The sequence below is a fragment of the Equus caballus genome, chromosome 6, assembly GCF_041296265.1.
Source record: "Equus caballus isolate H_3958 breed thoroughbred chromosome 6, TB-T2T, whole genome shotgun sequence".
Classification (NCBI taxonomy): domain Eukaryota; kingdom Metazoa; phylum Chordata; class Mammalia; order Perissodactyla; family Equidae; genus Equus; species Equus caballus.
The window spans coordinates 37,154,560-37,166,792 of record NC_091689.1 but is presented as its reverse complement, the minus strand read 5'-3'; the positions used below and the strand labels follow the sequence as shown (position 1 = coordinate 37,166,792).

The following is a 12,233-nucleotide window of genomic DNA, read 5'->3' as shown; positions in this document are numbered from 1 at the left end:
TCTTTTCTTTGATTCAACTCCAGCATCTAAGACATACATAGGCTGTGAGCAGCCAGATAGAAGAAGAAACAGTGAACTGGCATCAGAGACATCTCAGTCTTGTTCAATTTTCCTTTCTGCATCTCATTTTCCATGAAAAGTTGATTGCTATAGACAATATAACAGATTATATTTGCAAAGACAACTGAAGCCTTGTTCTGTAAATGGCAATGGCCTTCTAAATGCTAGTCCTCCCTGAAATTTAGAACAAATGGTATGAAATTTAAGGAGATGAAGTTGGAGAAGCATGTACTAGACAGAACTGAGATGAGATTCTTCATAAAATTCTCCTTAATCGGGGTGAAAATAAGAAATATGTATTACATATTTATTTATATTTCATATTTATATATATTTATGAAGATATACATATTTATATAGGATTTATAGGTATTTACATAGTCTTCTATGCATATATATAGTCTGGGACCACAGAAATTATTCAAATTAAATTCTTTTTTTGAGTTAGGTTTTCTTATTTCATGCTTTATTCTAAAAACCTGTTTAACACTCATTTAACACATTCAAGCTCGGTGATAGTATTGTGACTGCAAATATGATTAACAAAGAACTTTTAAAAATTAACATATATATTTTTCTTAGAGTAACTGAAACAACTAGCCTTAAAATGAGGAAATTTCAAGTCTAATTCACAACTTCAAAATATACAATATAGTATTATTGACTATTATTAACAATAGTGGCCATGCTGTATATTACATCACCATGACTTATTTATTTTGTAACTGTAAGTTTGTACTTTTTTGGCTCCCTTCACCCATTTTTCACACCCCATCCTTTGCCTCTAGTAACCACCAATCTATTCTCTGTACCTATGAGCTTGTTTTTCTTTTTTAAGATTCCACATATAAATGAGATCATGTGCTATTTTTCTTTTTCTATCTGACTTATTTCACTTACATAATGCCCTTAGGTTCCATCCATGTTGTCACAGATAGAAAGATTTCATTATTATTTATTGTTGAATAATATTTTATTGTATATATATGTATGTTATATGCATACACACACACACACAAACACACACACACACACACACACATATATATATATATATATACACCACATTTTCTTTATCCATCCATCCATACATGGACATTTAGGTTGTTTTCATATCTTGACTATTGCAAATAATGAGTCAATGAACAAGGGGGTGCATATGTATCTTTTCAAGTTAGTGTTTCTGTTTTCTTCAGATAAATTACCTAAAAGTAGAATTGCTGGAATCTGTGGTAGTTCTATTTTGAATTTTTTTGAGAAACCTCCATAGTCTTTTCAATAATGGCTGCACCAATTTACATCATCACCAATAGTGCACAGGGGTTCTCTTTCTCCACATCCTCACCAGCATTTGTTAGCGCTTGTCTTTTTGGTGATAGCCATTCTAACAGGTGTGAAGTTATATCTCATCCTGGGATTTATTTGCATTTCCTTGATGATTAGTGATGTTGGGCATCTTTCCACCTACCTGTTGGTCATCTGTATGTCTTATTTAGAAAAATATCTATCCATATCCTTTGCACATCTTCTAATCAGATTAGTTACTTTTTTGATATTGAGTTGTATGACTCCTTTATATATTTTGACTATTAATGCCTTATCAGATATATGATGTGCAGGTATTTTCCCCCATTAAGTTGATTGCTTTTCCATTTTCCAAATTCTTATATATATAAATAGATACTAAGATTGGTGAACCAGAGTAACACATCTCATAAGTCAATAATAGTAACAGCCATCTCTTACATACATTCTGTGCAGTAAGTACTGTAGATATTAACTCTTTAAACTAACATTACATGCACTTATTCATCTGTGACTAGTAATGTTCCTAGCACTTTCATCATTTTACCTCATTTAACATTCACCCTATCTGAGGTCAAACATTATTATCTTCTTTTTTCATTGAGTAGACAGAGAGATGGTGGGTAGAGGATAAAGTGGACCCACAGCCACAGTCCAGCCTCAAAGTTTTGGCTCCTTACTTGGTGTCCCTAGGATATCTAAGAGGTTGGTCATTGGTGAGAAGCAAGACTTGTTTCTGTGATTTCACGCAACCACGGACCCTCACAGCATAGCTTGATCCTACAGGCAAAGGGTGTTCAAACTTTCAGAATGGTATTTCGCCAAATTATGTTTCAGTTACTTTCTAAATTTTTCTTATGTGAAATACACTTTCCCGAGTTTTTAGGATCCCAGTTGGATCCTTAAACGAGAGAGATTGATTCTACTCTGACTTCTATTAAAAACTATTCTAGAAATAAGAGGTGTGATTTATCGTTTTTTAAAATGATTTACCTTTTGTTTTTGCATAGGGAAGTGATTTTGCAAATTTCCGCCTTGATAATAAACAACATTATCTATCATCAGAAAATCTCATGACCTTGAACTACGGCAATCTTGCTGTGATTTAAGGATTCTTTTCACGTACTGTTGCAAATTCTTAATTTTCTGGTAATACTGTTGAGTTTCACGTAACTTACAATTGCCAAATCTACAGACCCCTGGAACCACCTCCTGTTAGCATAATTGAGTTGGCATGTACACTCACCCACACACACAGACACAGAAACGCAAGATTACAAATCATTAATTTCTGTTAATCATATCCCATGAACAATCTATTAATCCCAAAGCTCTCCTTGGTGATCTAGGTGAAATCTCATGGACAACACCACGTGGGTGACCAACAACACCAAATGGTCAGATTTCATTCTGGTGGGATTCTTCAGCCAATCCAAGCACCCATTTCTGCTTTGTGTGGTCATTTTTGTGGTTTTCCTGACGACCTTGTTTGGAAACACCATCCTGATCCTTCTGGTATACTCTCAAGCCCACCTCCGCACCCCCATGTACTTTTTCATCAGTCAACTGTCTCTCCTGGACATGATGCACATTTCTGTCACCGTGCCCAAGATGCTGATGGACCAGGTCATGGGTGTGAATAAGATCTCAGCCCCTGAATGTGGGTTGCAAATGTTTCTCTATCTGTCTCTAGTAGGTTCAGAATGTTTCCTTCTAGCTGCCATGGCCTATGACCGTTATGTGGCCATCTGCCATCCACTGCATTATCCTATTCTCATGAACCACAAGGTGTGTCTCCTCCTGGTGTCTGGCTGCTGGTTCCTAGGATCAGTGGATGGCTTCATGCTCACACCTGTCACCATGACCTTCCCCTTCTGCAGATCCCGGGAGATCCATCTTTTCTTCTGTGAGGTCCTTGCTTTAATGAAGCTCTCCTGCTCAGACACCTCTCTCTATGAGATGCTCATGTACCTGTGCCGTGTACTCATGCTCCTCATCCCTGTGAGAGTCATTTCAAGCTCCTATACTTTTATCCTCCTCACCATCCACAGGATGAACTCAGCAGAGGGGTGGAAGAAGGCCTTAAACACTTGTTCTTCCCATATGATGGTGATCACCCTCTTTTATGGGACTTCCACCTACAACTACATGCTCCCCAGCTCCTACCACACACCTGAGAATGATATGGTTGTATCTGTATTTTACACCATAATCACTCCTGTTCTAAACCCTTTAATCTATAGTATTAGGAATAAGGATGTCACAGGAGCTCTAAAGAAAATGTTGAGTGTGGGATCTATCTTTCAAGAAACTATCAAGTAGGAAATTTTGGAACGAATGGTTTATTTTTCTTCTCTCTACACATCGTAAGTTTAAGACCTCATGCCAATGTTGTTCCTCAGATTCTTGTACCATCATATGTTGTCCTGTATTCGTCCCTTTTGAAGGTTTTGTTTTCTTGTACTGGAAAGCTCTTCATTTTTATACTCCTTCTACATTGAAAATATTATACAATCGCATCAATGTTATGTTTTCTGAAGTTGATAACTGCACTGCGACTCTGTGGGAGAATATTCATATTCTTAGGAAATATATAATGAAAATATTTAGAGAAAAAATCATAAGGTGTGCAACTGATGAATTAAAGAGAGAAAAAGTGATGAAGTCAAAGTGTTATAATATTAATAGGTGAATATAGATAAAGGGTATATGAGTGTTAATTGCACCATTTTTATTCATGCTACTCTTCTGTAAACTTGAAATTACTGAAAAATAAAGAGTAAAGTATCAGACTTTCTCAGTTTCTTTGAGTTCTTACTTTCTGCTGGGTGGCAATTTAAGTGGTGTATCATAGAAATCATGCTCATTTTAATGTGGTGGATCATTACTGTGACAATCCTGTCATCTGCCCACATTTACTGAGGGCTGTGTTGTTCTTCATGGTCCAATCTTGAAGGCATCTAGTGAGTGTTTTACCTCTCTGAGATTGTTAGTAACTTGTGGTAGACTGAGTATCCAAGATCATATAAGGTACTGTGGGAAAAATATTAACCCTGTGTGTAAGCCGGATATAGGGAAGTTTCCCTTCATGAGGTGGCATCTGAGATGATATTTCAAATAAGTAACTTATTAAACAAATAAGCAGAGGAAGAACATCAAACATTCAATTCTTTATTCAGCCAATATTTCTTATACTACATTATAATAAAAATAATAGCTCCTAGCTAAATGAGTTTAAACTCATAATAAAATATGGCTACCGTCCCCAAGGAACTTGAATTGTAGGCATAGTTTGTGCAAATAGGTGTATCAAATACATAAATGTTTTGATGCTCATGTGGAAAGGGCACAGCTCATTAGGAAGCATTGGCTCTACCTTTGACATACAAATTCAGCCAACCAAGGGGGCTGAGAGAAGACCCTGGAGATGAGTGTGGAATGGTGACTAGACGTTGCCATCAGATGAGTACACTATATATGACACAAAAACATGTGTAACAATAAAATAAGGATTAATTGGACTTCACCAAAATTATACTCTATATCAGAAGAGATTAGTAAACACTTAATTATAACATCAAGTCTGGAGAGAAAGAAAGCCTCAAATATAACTGTAACCATCTTAGCTTGGTAAGAAACCTACAATACAAAAAGAGATAACTTGTGACAAGAAAAACAGAAGGAGAAGAGAAAATGACAGAACCTACAAAGGTCAATGCAGAAAAAATGCTACAAGCATGAAAAAACTGTCTCATTTATAACGTCTTTTATGCAAACCTTATGGTAACTATAAAATAAAAAATTAGAGCAGAGTCACAAAACATAAAAAAGAGGAACCTGAGAAACATATCACAGAAAACCACCAAAGTGAAGTGGCAGACAGAAATACAAGGAAAATGAATGAATAGAAAAGCCAGAAAACAAAGCATAAAAGACAGTATAAAGCCCACATATATCCATAATCACTCTAAATGTAAATGGATTGAATTTACCAATCAAAAGACAGAGAGAGTTGGATGGACTAAAATATGAGAGCCAACAATATGCCACCTCTGGGAAACGTATCTCAGCTATACAGGCAAACACAAACTCAGAGTGAAGGGATAAAAGATGATACCCCAGGAAATGGCAAACAAAAGAAAGCAGGTGTAGCCATACTTGTATCAGACAAAATAGACTTCAAGACAAAAGATAGAAAGAAACAAAAATGGGCATTAAACAATGATAAATAAAGACATTCCACACAAATGACATAACATTTATTAATATATGTGCACCTAACATAGGAGCAACAAAACATAGAAAGCAACTGAATAGAACAAAAGGGAGAAATTCACAGCAACACTATAATAGTAGGGGAGATTAGCATCCCATTTACATCTATGAATAGATTGTCTAGATAGAAAGTCAACGGGAAAACACTGGCCTTAAATGAAACACTAGACCAGATGGACTTAATAAATACCTATGGAATATTCCATCCAAAAGCAGCATATACATATTCTTCTCAAGCACACATGGGACATTCTCAAAGATATGCTGTATGTTGGAGGAAAAAGCAAGTCTCAATAAATTCAAGAAGATTGAAATCCTAAGATTGTTTACTGATCACAATGATATGAAACAAGAAATCAACTACAAGAGGAAAGCTGGAAAAGTCACAAATATGTGGAGATTAAAAATACGATACTGAACAACCATTGGATGAATGAAGAAATCACAAGAGAAGTTAGAAAATACTTGGAGACAAACAAAAATTAAAATATAGCATATCAAACCTTATGGGATGCAGCAAAAGCAGTACTAAAAGGGAAGTACAGAGAAATGCAGGGCTACCTCAAGAAACAAGAAAAATCTCTAATAAACCATCTAACATTACTAATTACCTAAAAGAACTGGAAAAGAAGAACAAACAAAGCCCAAAGTCGGTAGAAGGAAGAAAATAATAAAAATCAGATAAGAAATTATAGAAATAGACACTAAAAAGACAATAGAAGTGATTATTCAAACTTAAAGCTCATTCTTTGAAAAGGGAAACAAAACTGATAAACCTTTATCTGCACATAACAAAGTAAAAGAGAAAGAAGGCTGAAATAAAATCAAAAATAAAAGAGGAGAAATTACCATAAATACCACAGAAATGCAAAGGAATATAAGAGAATACTTTGAAAAACTATCCACCAAAAAGTGAGAAACCTGTAAGAAGTAGGTAAATTCTTAGAATCATACAAACTCCCAAAACTGAATCAAGAAGAAATAGAGAATATGAATACACCAATCACAAGTGAACATATTGAAACTATAATCAAAAACCTCGCAAAGTATGAAACCCCAGGATGAGGTGAATTCTACCATATATTCAAAGAAGATTTAATAGTCATCCTTCGAAAAATATTGCAAAAATTGAAGAGGATGGAACACTTTCAAACTCATTTTATGAGACCAACATTATCCTGATACCAAAACCAGACAAGGACAACAAAAAACAGGAAAATTACAGGCCAATATCACTGATGAACATAGATGAAAAATTCCTGAACAAAATATTAGCAAATCCAATACTACCATACATTAAAAGGATCTTACACCATGATCAAGTAGGATTTATAGCAGGGACACAGGGATAGTTCAACATCTACAAGTTAATTGATGTGATACATCGCATTAATAAAAGGAGAATAAAAATCATATGATCATCTCAATAGACAGAAAGAAAACATTTGACAGAATTCCACATTCACTTAAGATGAAAACTCTGAATGACATGGCTATACAAAGAAAGTAATTTAACATAATAAAGGCCATATATGACAAACCCACAGCCCATATACTCAATGGTGAAAAAATGAAAGCTATCCCTTTAAGAACAATAAAAAGTCAAGGATGCCCTCCCTTGTCACACTTAGTCATTATGGAATTTGAAGTCCTAGCCATTGCAATTGAGCAAGAAAAGGAAATAAAATGGATCCAAGTTGGAAAGAAAGAAATGAAACAGTTACTATTGAAGATAACATTATTGTATACAGAAAATCCTAAAGAATGTACAAAAAAATGATTAGAAATCATAAACAAAGTTACAAGATACAAAATCAACATGTAAAAATCAGTCGTGTTTCTATGGACTGATAAGAAACTAGCAGGAAGAGAGATCAAGAATACAATCTCATTTACATTCATAACAAAATGAATAAAATAGAATAAATTTACCCAAGGAGATGAAAGACCTATGCACTGAAAAACATAAGACATTATGGAAAGAAATCAAAGAAGATATGAAGAAATGGAAAGACGTTCCCTGCTCTTGGATTGGAAGATTTAACAAGGTTAAAATGCCCATATTACTTAAAGCAATCTACATATTGTGTGCAATCCCAATCAGAACCCAATGGCATTTTTCACAGTAGAACAAAGAATCCTAAAATTCATATGAAACAGCAAAAAATCTTGAATAGCCAAAACAATCCTGTGGGAAAAGAACAAAGCTTGAGGTAGCACACTACCTGATTTCAAAATATGCTTCCACGCTGTAGTAATCAAGACAGCACGATTCCGGGGGTAAAGCAAGCACATAGATCAATGGAACAGAATTCAAAGCTCAGAAATAAAACCACACAACTATGAACAGCTAATCTTTGACAAAGGAGCCAAGAACGCACCATGGATAACAGACAGTCTCTTCAATAAATGGTGTTAGGAAAGTTGGACAGCCTCATGAAAAAGAATGAATGTACACTATTATCTTAGAATATACATGAAAACTATCTCAAAATGGATTAAAGCCTTTAATGTAAGAGCTGAAACCATAAAGCCCCTAGAAGAAAACCTAGGTCATATGCTGTTTGACATTGGTCTTTTTGTGTGTGTGTGAGGAAGAGTGTCCCTGAGCTAATGTCTGTTGGTAATCTTCCTTTACTTTATGTGGGATGCCCCCAGAGCATGGCTTGATGAGTGGTGCTAGGTCCACACCCAGGATCTGAACCTGCAAACCCCCAGGCTGCTGAAGTGGAGTGTGTGAAGTTAGCCACTACACCACAGGACTGGCCCCTGACATTGGTCTCAGCAGAGTCCTTTTGAATACAACAACTGGTGCAGCCACTATGGGAAGCAGTATGGAGTATCCTCAGAAAATTGAGAATAGATCTACCATGTGATCCTGCTATTCCACTGCTGGGTATTTATCCAGAGAACTTGAAAATACAATGTCATAAAGATACTTGCACCCCTATGTTCATTGCAGTATTATACACAATAGCCAAGACATAGAAGCAACCTAGGTGCCCATCAGTGATCAAATGGATAAAGAAGATGTGGTATTTCTACACGATGGAATACTACTCACCCATAAGAAATGATGAAATCCGGCCATATTTCACAGCATGGATGGACCTTGAAGGTATTATGCGGAGTGAAATAAGTCAGAAGGAGAAAGTCAAATACTGTATGATCTCATTCATAAGTAGAAGATAGAAACAACTAAAAACAAACACATAGCATTGGAGATTGGATTGGTGGTTACCATAGGGAGAGAGAGGGGAGGGCAAAAGGGGTGATTAGGGTCACATGTGAAGGGATGAAATATAATTAGTTTTTGGGTGGTGAACATGATGTAACCTACACAGAATTTGAAATATATTATGATGAACATCTGAAAATAAATAAATTTTAAAAGATACTTAGTATTAATAAAATATTAAATTTATTGACACTGCTTTCATGTTAATATGTGATCCATCCTGGAGAATGTTCCCTTTGCATTTGAAAAGAGTGTGCATTCTGTGGTTTTTGGATAGAATGTTCTGTATATATCTACTAAGTCTATCTATCGAATGTGTCGTTTAAGCCCAATGTTTCCTTATAGAGCTTCTGTTCAGATGATCTATCCATTGATTTAAGTGGAATGTTAAAGTCCCTCACTATTATTGTTACCATTTCTCCTTTTATGTCTGATAATAATTGCTTTATATATTTAGGTGCTGCTATGTTGGGTGCATATATGTTTATAAGTGTTATATCTTCTTGTTGGATTTTTTTCTTTATCATTATGCACTGCCCTTCTTTGTCTGTTCTTATATTTTGTGTTTTAAAATCTCTTTTGTCCGCTATAATTATTGCCACCTCAGTTTTCTTTTCATTAGCATTTTCATGGTGTTTCTTTTGCCATCTCTTCACTTTCAGTTTGAGTGTTTTCAGGTTTGAAGTGTGTCTTTTTTTTTTTCAGCATATACATGGGTCTTGATTTTTTATCCATTCAGTCACCGTATGTCTTTTTTGGAGTATTTATCCCATTTACATTTAAAATAGCTATTTTTAAGAGTATACTTCTCACCATTTTAGTACATATTTTTCTGAGTGTTGTAGTAGTTATCTGTTCCTTTCTTCTCCTCTTGCTGTCTTCCCTTGTGATTTGATGGATGTCTTTCATATTACATTTGCGTTCTTTCTCAATTTTGTTAGTATTTATCATGCATTTCTGTTTGTGATTATGATGAGGTTCATGCATAATAACCTATGAAAATAGCAATCTATATTGATGGTCTCTTAAAATAGGCCTATTTTGAAAAACTTTACATTCTTACTCCCCTACCCCAAGATTTTATGCTTTTGACATCATATTTAACCTCTCTTTTTCTGTATTTATCCCTTAATCTCTTATCATGGAAATAGATAATTTTACTACTTTTTGTCTTTTGATCTTCATATTAGCTTTATAGGTGGTTTAATTACTACCTTTAGTGTGTATTTGCCTTTACTAGTGATTTTTTCCTTTGATAATCTTCTTATTCCTATTTGTCATCTTTTGTTTTTCACTTGAATAAATTCCTTTAGCATTTCGTGTAAGGCTGGCTTAGTGGTGACAAACTCCTGTAGGTTTTGCTTCTCTGGACAACTCTTTATGTCTCCTTCAGTTTTGAAAGATAAATTTATTGGGTATAGTGTTCTTGGTTGTAGGTTTCCTCCTTTCAGCACTTTCAATATACTGTGCTGCTCCCTTCTAGCCTCTAAGTTTACTTCTGAGAAGTCAGATTATATACTTATGGTGTTTCCTTTGTATGTATCTTTTTTACTTTCCCTTGCAGCTTTTAGGATTCTCTGTCTTTAATTCTGGACATTTTAACTATAATTTGTCCCGATGTGGACCTTTCTGTATTCATCTTTTTTGATGTTCTCTGCACTTCCTGGCCTGGATATCTGTTTTCTTCCTTATGCTAGGGAATTTTTCAGCTATTGTTTCTTCATGTAGGTTCTCTGCCCCTTTGTCTCTCTATTCTCCTTCTGGAACACCTATAATACAGATGTTAGTGTGCTTGATGCTGTCCCACAGGTCCCTTAGACTATTTTTCATTCTTTTTAATTCTTTTTTTACTTTTTCTTTTCAGCTTGGGTGATTTCCTCCACTCTCTAATAAGCTCACTGATCTATTCTTTTGTGTCATCTACTCTGTTATTGACTTCTTCTAATGAATTTTTTCAATTATGATATTCTTCAGTTCTGATTTGTTGTTTTTATATTTTCCAGTTCTTTGTTGAAGTTCTCACTGTTTTCACCCATTCTTCTCCCAAGATCATTTAGCATCCTTATGAGTCTTAGTTTGTACTCTTTATCAGGTAGATTGTTTATCTCTGTTTCATTTATTTCTTTTTCTGAGGATTTTCCTGTTTATTTTTTGGAATATATTAATTTGTATTCTCACTTTGCCTAATTCTCTGTGCTTATATATATATGTATTAGATGGATCAGCTCTCACTGTGTCCTTATATAAGAGATACATTATGGAGCCCAGTAATTTGATTCCATCTTGTCACCAGTTCCTAATGTTGCAGGGGTTTCCCCTGTAAAGGCTACATGTGTCCTTCTGTTGTGGCAGGGTTACTCTTGCTGTGGATTCTGGCCCCCAGGATGGCTGGTTGTAATTCTAAGCTGTGTGCAGCTCCTATGGTCACTTTATTCACATCATTGGGTGGGGAAAGCCCCAGCACAGCTGCCTTCAAGGTCTAATAGCACATAACTGCTGCTGTTTTGCTGTTAAGTGAGTCAGACACTCAGCATGATTGGTTGCTAGACTCAGGGGCTCACAATTGCTGTAGGCCTCTGGTCTCAGAGGCTGTTGTTAGGTTTGTCAGGTGTGCAGCTGGGTGGAGCTGTTCCTAGGCATGGCATCACAAAATCATTTCAGGTGTTGGAGTGTGGGTCAGATACCCTGTGTGGCTGTTTGAGATGGCCAATGGCACAAATCTGCTGCCACCGACAACGCCCACCACGTATGGGTCCACACATCCAACCAATGCTGTCCTGTCTTACGTGCATTTCCTGCCATGCCAATACTGACTCACTCAACTCACTGCGGAAGTCCCGTATGCCCCACCTACGTGGGCCCATCAGTTCCCTGCAGGCCTTCTGGTGAGCAGGACCAGTCTTCCAGGTGGTCTGCCTGCCCTGGCTGAACTGGATTAAATTGGTGCTCTAATGGCTGCAGCAAATCCCTGCACAAACAGGAGACGAAGGAATCCAATGGCATCTGCTAGTGTCTGTATCAGCACGCTTGTATGACATCACAATAATAGATGTTGCCAATGTCTCAGTCCCTGTGTAGGTGGGCCCAGCTTTAGCCTGACTCTTGGAGATGTGCTCAGAGGTTATCAAGTCTCTTTTACCGAAAGACTATGTACCTTTCTTTCTGGTGATTTGTGTTGGTTTCAGGAATGGGTCAAGCTGTGCATAGCCCCTCTAAGAGCAGACTTTACTTTTGCTTATGTTCAATAGCTTTGCTCGGGGTATCCTGATTGGTTTTAATAGCCAGCAAAGCCACGTATTGTGGCATTCATCTCAATTGTGCTTAAGTCAAAGGCTGCTTATTGTGGCAGAGCGCT

General features: G+C 36.2%; 1 protein-coding gene across 1 annotated transcript; it reads left to right on the top strand.

The window, feature by feature from the left end:
* Positions 1–2,724: 2,724 nt before the first annotated feature.
* LOC138924890 (olfactory receptor 2T29-like) lies at positions 2,725–3,687 on the top strand. Its single transcript, XM_070271994.1, has one exon. The coding sequence runs from the start codon at positions 2,725–2,727 to the stop codon at positions 3,685–3,687; it is 963 nt and encodes a 320-aa protein (XP_070128095.1).
* The last annotated feature ends 8,546 nt before the right edge of the window (positions 3,688–12,233 follow it).

Coding starts and splice junctions, on each gene's coding strand:
- LOC138924890 (XM_070271994.1), top strand. CDS start 2,725: ATGGACAACACCACGTGGGTGACCAACAACACCAAATGGTCAGATTTC.